Genomic DNA, 16,374 nt, shown 5'->3' with positions numbered 1-16,374 from the left:
ATAAATAACAACAAAGAGACACAAAAATGCGTAAAAATGAAATGCAAAACCACCACATGGATGCAAAATCACCAAAAACGGCTGCAAATGTTGTGTGTTACTTTACAGAGTTTAAAGCACACGCGAGGTTTTTTGTCGTCTGACAGCAGAATTAAAGTTTCACTGCTTTAAATTCAGTTGACTGCTGTTTTCTCGTCCACGTGTCCTGAACCCCTGAAGAGTTTGGGTTTCAGTAATGTGTCAATACAACAGAGGTCCCTTTAGTGACGACTAAGAAGAACTTTAGTCCTTAGTTTGGCTGTATTTGTTAGTCTCTTAGTTGCTAATCATAGACTGTATAATGGAGATGGACGTAGCTACTGTGACGTAGAACCCTGGGTTGTGGAGATTGGCGTTTTTCTCGTCGCCATCTTTGGTTTTTGAGGGCCTGTCCACACCAAGACGCTTTTTCCTGTAACCACGCAACTTTAGTCTGGTTAAGTCGACCGTCCACAGCAGTCGGCGTTATCGGAGCCTGAAAACAGGATCAGTTGAAACCAGGTCCCAGAGTGGGAAGATTTGAAAACGCCCCCCATGGCGTTGTGGTCTGGACGGTGAAAGCTCGAACTTTGTTAAAGGACGCCGTCATGGCCCCACCTCCGACCTCTGACCCTGCGGCGTCACATCACAACAACAGTGCTGCTGCGTGAGAGGACAGAGACGGACCCAGAGACTGTTACTGAACTGGACTCTGAGCCACATGCATGAGACTGAATGAGGCCCAGCACAGATTTCTCCCTTTTCCCTGATGCTCTGAATAAGGAGCTAAACTGCTCTCTAGGCTCTGTTTCTAAATCCAGTTCTAAGAAGCTGTGAAAAGTCTCTAAATGTAGTGAGAAAGTGGCGCCTGGGAGTGCTTTGGGACGGGGAAGGGGCTCCCAGCAGCCCCCTCTGCTCAGTGAGGACACTAACTGCAGAGTGAAGGGGCTCCCAGCAGCTCCCTCTGCTCAGTGAGGACACTAACTGCAGAGTGAAGGGGCTCCCAGCAGCACCCTCTGCTCAGTGAGGACACTAACTGCAGAGTGAAGGGGCTCCCAGCAGCCCCCTCTGCTCAGTGAGGACACTAACTGCAGAGTGAAGGGGCTCCCAGCAGCACCCTCTGCTCAGTGAGGACACTAACTGCAGAGTGATGGGTGCATCAGAGTCCAGAACAGCACCAAAGTCTCCAATAAGACCAGAACCAGGGACACGTTTGTCTCTAGGATGGAGGACAAATAACCATTTCACCCAGTGCCAGCCAACAGTAGCTGCACCCAACAACAGACAACCCTGGCAACCAGCAACGCCCAACGCTATTGGCTGCTACCATGGAAACACAACAGGACAGAAAGTCATGGACAAACCAGTCAAATAAATGATTAAATATTAATTCAGACTAAATATATTTTTTAAGGAAAAGCAAAACTTTCATCTGTTCCCCTCAGCTTTAACTAAAATGTAGCTTTAAATAAAGATTCTACATATTCAACCTTTAATTAGATGATTATTCTCCTACTAATCACCCCATCTATCTCCCATCAGGGCCAACAAAGCCAGGATCTGTGCAGTGTGTGTGTGTGTGTGTGTGTGTGTGCGCGTGTGTGTGTGCGCGTGTGTGTGTGTGGGCTCAGCTGGCACAAAGGCAAAAACAATGCAGCACCCTTTTTGTACCCGGATCCCCTCCATATATAAGCGGCCCTGGATCCTCTGCCTTCACCGGAGGATCCATTTATGGAGAAAGTGGGACCGGAATTCCGAATCATGCAGATTGATTTGTTTCCTCCTCCTTTGCATGAGGCTGGAGCACGTGCTGCTGCTGCTGATGATGATGATGATGATGAATAATAATAAAACAAATCCCATAAATTTAGATTCGCGGTTCCGTGTGTTCTCGGTGGTTTCGTCACGGAGAGCTCCTCAACTCTGGAGTTTGTCTTTTGCTTGTTTGGTTTAAAAAAAAAACAACAACAACCCAAGTCCATATTTGGTGAATGACGTAACGGGACACCCAGAGATCCCCTTTATAACCATACTGCAGCACCCGGGAGCTGTTTACCGGGGACGAGAGGCGCAAAACCAAACTAAATGCTCTGAAATGTAGAGTTAGTTCAAACCCGCGGATCTCCACGATGACTGCTGCTAAAAGAGCGGAGGAAGTGTCCGTGTCTCTCAGCAGCATTGTGGATAGTTTCCCTAGAGAAGTGTACTCAGCGGAGGGGATGGTCTTTAAAGAGGAGGCTGTGGATCATGAGGGGGGTCCTGATGAGAGTGGAAGCGGTAAGGATGAGTGTTTATTGGTTCTGGATGAGAGTGAAACTGATTTCGAGTTGTTGTGGAAGTGTTAAATGAAAACCGTGTCATGAGATCAAAAGCTAACCGACCTTTCTGGGTGTTTCAGGGGACTTTCACCACGGTGACTTGGCGCAGTACGTGGCAACTTTACGCACGCACCCCGTGGCGTTTACCGGCAAGTTCTCGGTGGACTCCAGGGGCGCGGGGGGACCGTGGACATCGAGGGACGCCATCAACGTGATCAGCGCTGACATTGGCACCCCGGGACCGGCCGCGGCGTCTGGAGCGTGTACAGCATCACCAGATATTTACGCAGGAGGAGGAGGAGGAGGAGGAGACGACGCGGGGGACGGTACCATGGCGCACGGCCAGCCGGACATCAGCCACATGTACGCGCACCCTCACCCTCACCCCCACCCTCACCCGGCCCCGTCCTACTCCTGCAGCGGGGACATGTACCAGGACCAGTCGGCAGGGGGGTACCTGGCGACATCCACCTGCGCCGTGTGCTACCACCCGCCTCCCTCCTACAACCCGGTGCCCAAACCTGTGGACGGCGCCGCGCTGCTGTCCATCATGCCCGAGTACGGAGGCTTCTACCAGCAGAGCTGCCAGAGAGAGATCCAGGCGGCTTTCCCAGAGAGGAAATCCCTCCCGTACCAGCTAGACTCCCTCAGGGTGCCCCCGCCCCTCACTCCTCTCAACACCATCAGGAACTTTACGCTCGGCGCGCCCCCGTCGGCCGCCGAGGGCCCGATGGCCGCCGCTTTTCCCGGCCACCAGAGCCTCCCTCTGAGGCCGATCTTGAGACCCAGGAAGTACCCGAACCGTCCGAGCAAGACGCCCGTGCACCAGAGGCCGTACCCGTGCCCGGCCGAGAGCTGCGACCGCAGGTTCTCCCGGTCGGACGAGCTGAGCCGACACCTGCGCATCCACACGGGCCACAAACCGTTCCAGTGCCGCATCTGCATGAGGAACTTCAGCCGCAGCGACCACCTCACCACCCACATCCGCACGCACACCGGGGAGAAACCCTTCTCCTGCGACCAGTGCGGGAGGAAGTTCGCCCGCAGCGACGAGAGGAGGCGGCACATGAAGATCCACCTGCGGCAGAAGGAGAAGAAGTCCGCCGCGTCCTAATCCTCACCGCCGCAGGCCGCTGAATGTAAACTGTCCGAACCTGACCCCGGATCTGCTCCTGCATCAGTCTGTCAGCTGATCGCGTAGTTTAGACTGTTTCCTTCACACGGAATCAGGGAGAACCAGGAGTTTGGGCAGGATTTCATTATTTATCACCTTCACTAACTGAACTGGAACCTTCTTAGAACTGGACTTTCTGCTTCAATCAAATGTAAAAAGGGAGTTTGGTTCCCAGCTGTTGTGCTCGCTTTAGTGCCCTGTGGCAAGGCATCACGTCTCGTGTCTGTGCTTCATAAACTCAGGGATTCAATTAGAATTCAGGCTGCAAACAAGACAAGACACGAGTCCACATGAGGCCACTTTGGTTCATTAGGTGAGGAACATTTGCATCCTCTCCTCACTCTTAAATAGTAGCTGCATCACCCGAAAGTGACAGAGAGACATCAACACAGTTCATATTTTGCATCTGCACAGTTTCAATTAGTGATATTGGCCTTTTTTACGCGTATTGTATCGGCCGAGTGACAGAGAGACATAAAAACACTTAACATTTTGCATCTGCACAATTTAAATTAGTGATATTTGCTGATTGCGGGCTGATGCCTTCGCCGATTTCCCCCCGTCAGGCGTCCACGTGCAGCTCTTTGTTGCTGGAGACGCCGTTTTGAAGTTCATTAAACGTTCCTATTATTAAAACGAGACTCGTAACATTTGTTGTCACCATTGAGTCGTTTTTATGATGTAAACTGAGGGAGCGAAGGTAGAATCAGCTCCAAATATCGGCTCAAGTCCGTATCGGTCATCGGTTGAGGCTGATGGCATCGGTCCATCCCTAACTTAAATATCACTAACGATGCTTATTCATCTAACACTTAAATCCGTCACCATGCAACATTTTCGAAAGGCTGCCAAACAGAAACGACACTGTTTTAGTAATTCTGCTGCGTAATATTTAAAAACCTGCTTTGATGTTGTGAGATCACAAAAGAGGGCGGGGCTAAAGCGCTGCCTTTTCAGGACAGATGCAACAAAATGAAGCTTTTTTTAATGAAACTGTTTTTGTATCATGTTAGAAGAAGAAGAGCAGATTTGTCCCGCTATGGGGAAATTCAATTTTCACTCTATTTTTTCATTTTACACACACACACACACACACACACACACACACACACACACACACACACACACACACATGCACAAACAGGACCTTTATACATGCAATTAATGGAGAGATGTCAGAGTGAGGGGGCTGCCCTGCTCAACAGCACCTCGGCAGTGCCCAGGAGATGAACCGGCACCTCTCCATTCACCAGTCCACGCTCCATTCATGGTCCACACAGGGACTTGAACCAGCAACCCTAAGGTTCCCAGCCGAGTCACCTATGGACTGAGCTGCTGCTGCCCCAGAAACGATGACACACACTAGTGTTTCACTCAGAGGGTGAAGAGTCGGTTACACTGAAAGCACACGTTGGGATTTCTGTGACATCGTAACCTGATCATGTTTTCTCTCCGGATGCTTCCTGGTGTTCGCACAGACCCGCTGATACTCGTAAAAAAAAAAGATCCAACCAGCGTTTGTACCTGATGAATGTGAGACGAGGAGAAAGAGAGGGAGAGATTTGGTGTTTTATGGTTTTTATGCAAACAAGTCGAGCCCTAAAGCTTTGATTCTGCTGGACTGATGCTTTTCTCTGTCAATGCCAATAAATGTTGACTTGTCGAGTCGCTGCTCTTTATTTTGGTAGAAACTTGATGTAACTATTCGTACTGTTGTGTGATTTGGCATCCCTACACTCACTTATCTAACAGCCTAAGGTTGAGCAAGTGCAACAACAATGTTGGGCTAATGTTACGGGTCCAACAGATGGCGTCTGTGCTGCCGCCTTTTACTTCGCAAAGCTCTCTCCAACGACTCGAAGCCCGTCTGAGATCCACTCTTGTGCGTCCAGCCGCCTCTCGCTTGGTCCCTCCTCTTCCCTTTTCGTCTTAGCTTCCTCCGTCAACGTCACCTTTGGGCTCTTCGCCTCTTCCACACGGCTCTGGTTCTGGCACGACTCTGGTCCCTGAAAACCTCTCCCGGTCCTGGCGGCACGGCTATCTGAGCGAGCTGACGGCAGCCTGACATCAGAGGGGAAAAGTTTTCTCCATAAAATATGATCAGATGGTTACGGTTAGGAGTTAATGGTGAATGGTTAGAGGGAAATTCTGGTGTAAAATCATCCCAGGGTCTTTTTCAGCATTTACATTCATCAAATAAGCCATCGAAACAGTTTTTAAACTATTAACAGGGAAATCCAGGAGAGTGGATAACAGTGATTCGCTCGGGGCAGTACGGTGAAGGCATTCAAAGGTCTTTTTTAACCACTAATGCTGCTGAAAATAACAGCAAACCTCTGCAGCAGCATGAGAAGAGTCCCTACACACACAACAAAGCAGCAACGGGCTCCTTCCTTTAGGATTGACTTTGGTAATCCACTGTAATGGACTTTACTATGAGAGGAGCTGGTACAGGGGCCAGTAGGTAAGTCTTTAAAACACTCTTTTAATAAACTCTGGCTTCACTGACTACGTTGTTGGTGCTTTGTTGTGTGTGTAGGGACTCTTCTCATGCTGCTGCAGAGGTTTCATGTTATTTTCAGCAGCATTAGTGGTTAAAAAAGACCTTTGAATGCCTTCACCGTGCTGCCCCGAGCTAATCACTGATAGCCACGTCCGGCTGTTAGCGGCTCTATCAGTAAATACTTGTTACAGAAAGAAACTGTCTTGATGACTTATTATATCAGTGTATTTGCCGAAAAAGACCCTGGGAGGCCCAGGTAGTGTGAGTACAAACGGGCCTGGAGGGGGGGACAAGGACCCTAAAGCACGGGGCACGGGACGGAGGCACAGTGGGAGGGCGCCCTCAAACGCCCAGAGGAACTTCTCCAGAGCACGCTGGGGAAATAAAATGCGCTGCAGGTAAACGTCTGTGCTCCTTCAGCGAGCGCTCGTCACGTTCTGAAGCCAATAACAACATGAAATGACGTGTTCAGGCAGAATAAACAGCCCTGTTTTATATAAACCAACAGAAAATCTTCATTACAGGCAAAATACACAGATATAGTCACTGATCATTTAACACACACTGGGATTCTGGATTGAAGCGTAAGTAAAGAAGACCCGTGCGGCCTTCGGTTCAACAGCGACACAACACACACCTCACAGAGTCTTAGCCTCAAAGCGAAGCCTTTGCAGCAACTCCTCACGGTTGGTTTCTTCTCCTGATCACAACGTAGTTAGAAACAAGTCATGTGTCCAATCGTCATACGACGTAAGTGCTTTCCTGTCATGTTTATAATAAAGCGTCATTTCCATATTGTGCACACACACACACACACACACACACACACGTTTGAATGAAACCTCCACAGTGATGGAAGCAGCAGATGATATGTTCAGCGGTTCGTTCAGCTCCACTTCTTTGCTGCAGAGCTGGAAATCCTCCCGTCTGATTCGCTCCGACCTCGACTGTAATCGCACTTTTTTCATGATCAAACAGTGAAAAACACCATTTCTCATGTGGTTAAAAGTCAGGAGCTTCATTTAGTGCACGTCTTCCACGACAATCTCCTCAAATCAGTCCCAAGCAGTCCAGAGGATCCAACTCTTCCTCTTTACAGTTCGTAGAGTCCCTGAACGCAACGTGAGAATAAAAACCTGCACTTTGAGAGATTTTCCAGTCTTCAAAAAGATGATTCACACGGTTTCTTTTTCTCCGACTGGGACAAAAAAAAACAAAACGCCACGAAGCCTGAAGCAGGAAGACGTTTCAAAAGCCCACGAGTCGTCCCCAGGTTCTGAACTCAGGTCGGGATGCTTTTGGTTTTAATGCTGCATTCAAGGTGCAGGCAGAAGTCTGTAGATTAGAGATTATAATTCCACTTATTAGGCTGTAAGTGCTGCAGCTTGGGGAACAATGCATGCATGCTTATGCAACAGACAGCAACTGTTAGTATCTGCACATTTGCCATAAATATGTTAGCTTCTAACCACCAGCACGCACTTCACGCAGGACTGGAAGCTGAACAGTCGTGTATTTAAAGCTTATTTAAAAATGCAAAGCTTAAAGTGAAGGTTCATAAATCCTCCCCGAGCTTGAAGCGTCAAATCCAGACTTCCTGACCTTTCTTGAACGCAGCATTAGCACCCTGGACATCGTCCGATTGTCGTTTCTTGGCATCTCTTGTGCACAAATACCTCACAGGGGCTTATTTTAGCTCCGGTTCTGGTGCTTTTTCAAACCTTTTCAGCCGATCGAAGACGTTTGAAGCAGATAAAGTCGAGAGAAGTGCATGATGGGAAACATTACGTGTCCTCTCTTTGCCTTGTTACGGCTGTCAGTCGTCTACACGTGTCCTGAGACTGACACGTCTTCTGCCACGCGCATGGTCGAAGATACTTTTTTATATAAATGGAGAACGTCCGAGGATTAAAGGAGCTATAGGAAACAAAAATGCATCACGAAAATGTGATTTCACTCTGGTTCTGGGGGCTAAAAGTTACATCTGCAAACTGTAACACAGAAGCAGTGAGTGCATTAAAGGTAGAAGCAAAAATGACTCAGCTAGCTGCGCTTCTTATGCGTTTGCTGATAGTTTTTTCCCGTCCTTATTCACGGACAGGCGTCCACGGGCAGCTCTGTGTTGCTGAAGAAACTTTTTTAAAGTTCTTTAACTGAGACTCGTAACATTTGTTTTCATTATCGTGTAATTTCGACGATGCAAATTGAGGGAGCAAACGTCATATCGGCTCAAGTGTATCGGTCATCGGCTGAGGCTGATGGGGGGGGGGGGGGGGGGATAACATGAGAGGGTTAAGGAGCTATAGGAAACAAAAATGCATCACGAAAATGTGATTTCACTCTGGTTCTGGGGGCTAAAAGTTACATCTGACAACTGTAACACAGAGAAGCAGTGAGTGCATTAAAGGTAGAAGTAAAAATGACTCAGCTAGCCGTGTTTCCAGGCTGTTGGCCGATGCTGCGTTTGCTGTTACGGACAGGCGTCCACGGGCAGCTCTGTGTTGCTGGAGAAACTTTTTTAAAGTTCTTTAATTGAGACTCGTAACATTTGTTTTCATTATTGTGTCATTTTTACGATGTTAACTGAGGGAGCAAAAGTAATATCGGCTCAAGTGTATCGCTCATCGGCTGAGGCTGATAACATGAGAGGATTTAAGGAGCTGTAAGAAACAAAAAAGCATCACGAAAATGTGATTTCACTCTGGTTCTGGGGGCTAAAAGTTACATCTGACAACTGTAACACAGAGAAGCAGAGAGTGCATTAAAAACAAGAGTAAAAATGACTCAATTAGCCGCGTTTCCTCACAATAACATCAGATGTAGAGAAGCACACACAGGTGGTGTTTAGTGTGGCCTGCAAACTGGTGTCCAAGGGTAAATCAGAAAAACTGGGGGGTCATTATATTCCACCTGTTGCAGCACTTCACACCGAGGTCACAGTTATTTTGAACCCAGCCCCAGAGAAGAGGACATGTTGGCGGATCAGAGGACCACCTCCGGGCCCGGGTACGGCTCCCCTCCGCACCAGAAATCCTGCGGCTGTGAGATCTCCATGAGCCAGACCTCCTTCTCCTCCGTGCTGCTGTGCACCTCCGTGTCTCCCAGGACCTTGTAATAGTGACAGTCTCTGCCGTCGTCCGGGTCGTACGGCGGGGCCAGGATGTCCATGAACGCCGTGGGGCCGTCAACGGCGTCGATCTGGTGCAGGTTGTCCCGGTCAGGGGAGAGGACGCACGGGCCGCTCTCCTCCGTGTACTCGTCGGTGGAGCGGAGCAGGGAGCGCCGCAGAGCTCCCACCTGGGCCGGGGGGAGCAGCAGCGGCGGCGGCGGCGGCGCGTCCTGCCGCTCCAGCCGGTCGAAGCAGCTGATCCTGACCTTGCCGTACAGCACTTTGAGCACGCCGTGCATCCCCGGGTGGTCGTGCAGAGGGATGGAGGCGCCGCTTTTCAGCAGAAACACCCCCATGCTGAAGTGGTCCGTCTCGCAGATGTGCATGTAGGTGACCGGGGCCCCGTGGTGCAGCGACAGCGGCGGCAGCGCGGTGCTGTCGTCGGCGGATCTCCGCGGGACGAGCCGCAGGTCCACCGCTCGCACTTCCGTCATCAGGCTCTTCAGTTTGTTCTGGTTCTCCTGGAAAGATTTACCGGCCTCCTCACCGACCCGGGGCGGGCTCCGGAAGGTGACGAGAGCCTGCCGAGCTATTCTCTGAACGATGGAGGTCATGGCGCGGTCGTCTCCTGGCATCATACCGGAGCGAGGAACCGTGCAGCCCGGTCTCTCTCTCCGCCCGAAGCTCGTTAGCTGCGGCGCTTTAGCTAGCGCCAAAGATCGTCTGTGGACAGGACGCGTCACTACGGACCTGTTAGTGGAACTACATTAAAACTATATCAGGACTATTTCATTACATTAAAACTATATCAGGACTATTACAAGTTAAATAAAATACATTTAACAAACATGTAAAGTCAGTTTTCAGACTTAAGAGTTAGTCTTTAAAGAGAACTTTCTTTTTTTTAATAACTGGATCTGTGTATTGTTGTTTATTTTGAACTTTTTTAAACAATAACAACAATAAACACCTGTTTGTGACTAAACGTGACATAAGTCTCAATAAATAAATACATGCATGAACAAATAAACATACAAATGAATGAATGAATACAGAAATAAAGGGATAAATATATAAATGCATCCATAAATGGGTCCTCCTACCTCATTAACATACAGACACAGAAATACACATACAAATAAATAAATAAATGCAGGCGAACAAAAATGTAGAAATAAGTTAAAAGCATTGATTTATTCTATATATGCATTTATTTATTATTTTATTTATTTATTCCTTTGTTTTTATACATTCATTTATACCTTTTTAAAATTATTTTATAAATTATACATGAATTATTCATTCCTGAATGTATGTATACATTTATTTATTTATGTATTTTTCTGTATAATTTATACATTTATTAGGTATATATTGTTTTATTTATTCATGTATTTATACATATATTTATTTCTGTATGCATGTATATATTTATATTTACTTGTATTTATTATATATATCATTTTATTTATTCATGTATTTATACATTTAATAATTACTTTATTTATTAATTTCTGTATAAATGTATACATTTTTTATATATTCCTGTATACATTTATTATATATATATATACAATTTATTTATTTCTTTATGCATTTATACATTAATTATAAATATATAATTAATTTATTTATTTATGCATTTATTTATTTTATTATTATTTATTTATTATTTGAGACTTAGGTCATCTTCAGTCCTCCTTATGGTCGGACTCCGGATTGACGGCGGAGTGAGACGTCACCTCTCTCTCCTCCTCTTCGTTCAGTGCCCGTTTGAACCCGAGTGTTTTCTGCCTCATCACGTGTTCATTCATTCCTGTTTACTTGTTTTCCCGCTTGTAAACATTTAATTATTTACAAGTAAACAAACAACACGACCTCACACAGCGATAGGAGCGTGTGGCGGTGACTCTTACACGGCGTCTGACTCCGAAGTGCTCAGTCTCACCGACCTCAGGGCCCCATCTTTGAATAACTGTCGAACACGTCCGCACCAGACAGCGCCGAGCACAGGTGCATCATGGGACATGTAGTCAATCGGCCATAAATACGCTGGTCACTGACACGAATAATGTTTCATTCTAATATTGACTAATTGGTTGTTAATCGTGTCACATTGCTTCATATAACCGAGGATGACCAACATGTAAATACATATAATTACGTTTAAATCAAACTTACTGCCGAGACAATGCACTACATTACCCAGCATGCCACAGAATATTTAACTTTTAGAGCTCTTTGCCCCCAGTCATTACTCAAATACACCGGTCCCAACTGCACTGACAATGACTTTTATTTGTTTTAACATCCCGCCATCTACACTTAAACACCTTTACCAAACATCAGTGTTTACACCTTAAGGGTTTTATGAGATATAAGCAGTTGTTTGCTAGCCATAATTCCCTGTTGATTATAATTAGCGTTTTAATTTCTAGTCATGTTTTAGCTAACATTAGCTTTAGCTAAAAGTAACAAACAGGCAGTTGAATTAGTAAGCTTTATGGATAAACAGATGAAATAATAGCTCAAATTAAAAACTGATGTAGTTAAAGTAGGTCTAGTGAATAAAAAGTTAAAAATAGTTAGCTAAAGGGGATTATCTCGTTTAAATAAAAGTAATGGATAGCTTAAATAGTTGAAATAGCCAAGAAACAGTTAGCTAGAAGTAATGGAAAAGTAGTTACAATAGGTCTACAAGGATGGATAGTTGAAATAGCAATGGCTAAACCAATGATATAGTTAGCTAAAACTTATGCATACACAGAGGAAATAGTTAGCTAACACTGTTGGATAAACATTGGATATTGTTAGCTAAAAGTGATGATAAACAGTGGAAATAGTTAGCTAAAAGTGATGATAAACAGAGGAAATAGTTAGCTAAAAGTGATGATAAACAGAGGAAATAGTTAGCTAAAAGTGATGATAAACAGTGGAAATAGTTAGCTAAAAGTGATGATAAACAGTGGAAATAGTTAGCTAAAAGTGATGATAAACAGTGGAAATAGTTAGCTAAAAGTGATGATAAACAGAGGAAATAGTTAGCTAAAAGTTATGATAAACAGTGGAAATAGTTAGCTAAAAGTGATAATAAACAGTGGAAATAGTTAGCTAAAAGTGATGATAAACAGAGGAAATAGTTAGCTAAAAGTGATGATAAACAGTGGAAATAGTTAGCTAAAAGTGATGATAAACAGTGGAAATAGTTAGGTAAAAGTGATGATAAACAGTGGAAATAGTTAGCTAAAAGTGATAATAAACAGTGGAAATAGTTAGCTAAAAGTGATGATAAACAGAGGAAATAGTTAGCTAAAAGTGATGATAAACAGTGGAAATAGTTAGGTAAAAGTGATGATAAACAGTGGAAATAGTTAGCTAAAAGTGATAATAAACAGTGGAAATAGTTAGCTAAAAGTGATGATAAACAGTGGAAATAGTTAGCTAAAAGTGATGATAAACAGTGGAAATAATTAGCTAAAAGTGATGATAAACAGAGGATATTGTTAGCTAAAACTGATAATAAACAGTTGCAATAGGCAAATTTATTTTCAGTCTTCTGTTCTGATTGGCCAACATGGCTTCAGAGTTACGGTTATAATAATTCCTGTCAGTTTTTGTGTGTTTTTACATTTTCCTTTTGACAAAGGAAGTCCCCAGTTAAAAAAAGCACCCTTGTACGTGTGAGGTCAAAAGGTCACCTGACTGCTTTTCCATAAACCGATCCGGTTGGAAGTGAAGTAAAAAAATAAAGCAGTAATTTCTGTTTCTTTGTGGGTGAGAAACTCACTTTTCGCTCCCACAAGATGAACAATGACTCATGCCTTTGATGGTGACTCAGCTGTTGTGGCGTCCATGTTTGGCACCTCATTCTAAAGACGTAGGCGGTTCATTTGGACCTCTCTCTACTGGGAAACACCCACCCACACACACGCGCTCACAAACAGAGAGCGACGACAGCCTACTTCATGGAAACTCAACCTGCTAAAGAGTTCGGTTTGGTGGGATTTGTCGGACTATTAAAAGACGCATTTGTGTTTATTTCTGTGATCAAAGCAGCGACAAACAGGAAACAGGAAGCAGTGGGAGGCAGAGCACTGACGTGATTTTGGGGCCTGATTGGTGGCACATGTCGAATTTATGAGTTTATTTCGGATGTGTCAAGAAAAGAAGAATACAAAAGTATACAAAATTACATTAGTTTAACAAATAAGACAGAGAAACAAAACCTGTAACAACATTTATACATTTAATTCTGTCTGAAAAGGAGCAGGAAGAAGTTTTCACCTATTTAATCCGACCCCTTTTTAACAATTCAGTGATGGTATCTGCATCTTTTATCCATTATATGTACAATTTTTAACAAAACAAAAATCAATATTATAACATTTTATAGTCAGTGAATAAATGCATCAACATTTTGTCATCTATTTATTATTGTTTACATATTGTAACGGCCAAATGATTCAGTGTTTTTAATGGCAGTTGTCTTTATGAACCTGCAATAACGCTGAACGCTCAATAAACTAATAAGCAAGTGATTGATATTTATTCATTATGTATTTCCTGTTGTTACACGCTGCTAGCTCCGGTTGCCTCTGCCAACCTGCAGTACTGACAGAGTGGATTCTGTAAGTGTCTTTGTTGTTGTTTCTTGTTTCTATGTGACTGAGGCTGCAAACTGAATCGTCCTGTCGGTATAAATAAAGTTGTTTTAGTTTAAATTTGATTGTTCTGCTGGAAAAAGTAAAAAAAAGTAATGGAAAAGTAGATACAACAGGTCTACAAGGGATGGAGAGTGGAAACAGCAATGGCTAAATCAATGATATAGTTACTATATAACTATATATACTATATATATATTTAGTTTATAACTGATGCATAAACAGTGGAAATTAGCTAATATTTATGATAACAGTGGGAATAGTTAGCTAAAATTAAAAGTGTTTTGTCTCCAAATCAAGATAAAATTGAGCTTTTCTCTGCTTTTAATGTGTCCAATGACAACGCTTGTTTTTGTTTTTTAAATGGGCAACAACAATTAAGGTCAGTAAAATATAGTTATTGCAAATCAATACCAGCAAAGTGTTTTAGAGATTAACTTCTGCTAACCGTAGGCGGCGGTGAGGGGTTAGCAGGTTGCTAACAGCTTACGGCTAGGCTTTTCCCATTGAGTCAAAACTAAACGTTAGCTTAAAATAAAACAATATAGCGACTTACTCTGCTGTACAAGAACATTGTTGTTCCTTCAGGTGAGTTGTCAGGAAGTGGTGGCACCCGTCGCTTGTACTGCAACCGTAGACTGTGTGAGACCAGGATTTTAACATTGTCTTTATTTACATTAGCTACTCTTCTGACCCAATTAGCAGGATGCTTTCAGTCACAATTAGTCCAGTTATTGTCTTTGGAATATCTCTCACTGATGTAGTTGAAATACTAGCATGAAAGCGGTGAAGGTGGGTGAAAGGTAAATTATGTTGTTTTTTGGGGGGTTTGGGTTGTTTTTGTTGTTTTTATGCCATTTCCAGAAAGACGCCTTCCCCAGCTTTAGCTACAGCACTTGTGCAAAGTAATCAGTAACTTTCATTCATTAAAAATGGGCGACTGTGTCTCAGTGAGAGAGTGGGCCGTCCTCTATTCGAGAGATCGGCAGTTCAATCCCCACCTCCCCCGGTCCACATGTCGAAGTGTCCTTGGGCAAGACACTGAAACCTGAATTGCTCCTTGTGCTGAGCATGGGTGTGTAAATGTGATGTGAATGGTTAGATTAGATGGTCTGTAGATGTCCACTGCCATCAGTGTGAATGTCTGTGTGAATGGATGAATGTGACAAACACTGTGAAAGCACCTTGAGTAGTCAGAAGACTAGGAAGGCGCTAAATTAATTAAGTAAGAGTCACGACATTTGAGGGCACTTTCTGCGCATCGTAGTGTGAATGGAACCGGATATGAGTGCTTCCTCCTGCCAACCGGTCCACCAGGATGCCCCCTCTTTCTAACTTCCCCCAATAATAAAAAAAGTCACTTAAAGAACTTGAAGTGATGATGAGGACATGAACACAAGCTCCGTCCATGGAGATGTCACCCGCTCCCACGCCGCTCACCTCCTCGCTCCCCATCAGCTCCACAATCTTCAGCCTGCATCTTGTAATAAAATCCGCTTGACACCCACCTACACACGATGTGACACGGAGACCTGTGTGTGTGTGTGTGTGTCCATGTGACGTCAGAGTTTTCCTGGAGCGACGTGGTGTTTTTATTAGTAGGAAGTGAAGACGGGCTGAAAATAGACGGCGTGATTCAGAGCTCGGACGCTTTTAGATCTGATGCCGAGCCAAACTGTGGAAGCCCTGCGTAGGTCGTCCTCCAAATCAAATAAACAGGATGAATTATCATGCTGCAACAGGCTGTCGGGTCAGTCGAACACACACACACACACACACACACACACACACACACACACACACACACACACACACACACACACACACACACACACACACACACACACACACACACACACACACAGCCTGTATATTTATAACCCAACAGCAAACAGCAGAGGCCCTGTATGTTGTTGTGTGTCGACTACACAACTGTTTTGCTTGCTGTAATCATTCGTCCTGTGCGTCCTTATTATTATGGGGTTCTAGTGTAAACGATGTGGGACAAACTACACAGTCCTCCCTCTGTACTAAAAATAAGTTCATATGACGTTGATAGGAGGTTTCAACAACCATAATTTGGACATTTTAGCAGAAAAGTCACTCTTTGTTTCTGTGCTTTCACTGCAGCTCAGCAGAGAAACACAGAGAGGGAATTTTACACCAGAAAGATCTTTAAAGAGAAAGCAACACCTGTTTATGTGTTCATACGGGGACCTGACCTGAACCTATCTTATGAATAATAACACTGTGGAGTTTGAAATGTTTATTTTAATGATCTCCTCCAGAGAAGGTTAAGGAGCACGACGATGCAACTCATAGTCATTTCCCTTATCTACCTCACGTGTGTTACGTTGCGGCCTCGTGAGACATGCGGCGGGTCCTGAGTGTATTTATTCCAATGGGAGAATTGAACGTGAACACAGATTATTACCAATCCCTTTGCCCCAGAATCACTGATGTAATATTGGACCTATTTTTTTACAAGCCACATACCTTCAGAACATTTTGTCACTTTCAGGCGGACTTTGTTTGAGAAACACAGCTAAGTCCGCTAGAGCTAACGTCAGCCAGAGCTAACGTCAGCCATA

The 16,374-nt window shown here is 44.5% G+C and overlaps 2 protein-coding genes across 2 annotated transcripts; one reads left to right on the top strand and one right to left on the bottom strand.

Annotated features, from left to right (window-relative positions):
* Window positions 1–2,147: 2,147 nt before the first annotated feature.
* Window positions 2,148–3,450, top strand: LOC310953932 (early growth response protein 2b-like; the record flags this gene model as incomplete). The annotated part of the gene is made up of 2 exons (XM_083923197.1): window positions 2,148–2,295; window positions 2,417–3,450. 2 exons carry the CDS (start codon window positions 2,148–2,150, stop codon window positions 3,448–3,450), a joined length of 1,182 nt encoding a protein of 393 aa, XP_083779323.1.
* A 4,965-nt stretch (window positions 3,451–8,415) lies between these two features.
* Window positions 8,416–9,920, bottom strand: adob (2-aminoethanethiol (cysteamine) dioxygenase b). Its single transcript, XM_083922842.1, has one exon. It carries the CDS (start codon window positions 9,758–9,760, stop codon window positions 8,996–8,998), a length of 765 nt encoding a protein of 254 aa, XP_083778968.1. The 5' UTR covers window positions 9,761–9,920; the 3' UTR covers window positions 8,416–8,995.
* Window positions 9,921–16,374: the final 6,454 nt, after the last annotated feature.

Source organism: Echiichthys vipera (genome assembly GCF_963691815.1).
Source record: "Echiichthys vipera genome assembly, chromosome: 11".
Lineage (NCBI taxonomy): Eukaryota > Metazoa > Chordata > Actinopteri > Perciformes > Trachinidae > Echiichthys > Echiichthys vipera.
The sequence above is the reverse complement of the archived record's forward strand: the minus strand, read 5'-3'. Positions and strand labels throughout refer to the sequence as shown.

What these genes read in the sequence shown, in the direction of transcription:
- adob (XM_083922842.1), bottom strand. Translation starts at nt 9,760, where the DNA reads ATGATGCCAGGAGACGACCGCGCCATGACCTCCATCGTTCAGAGAATA.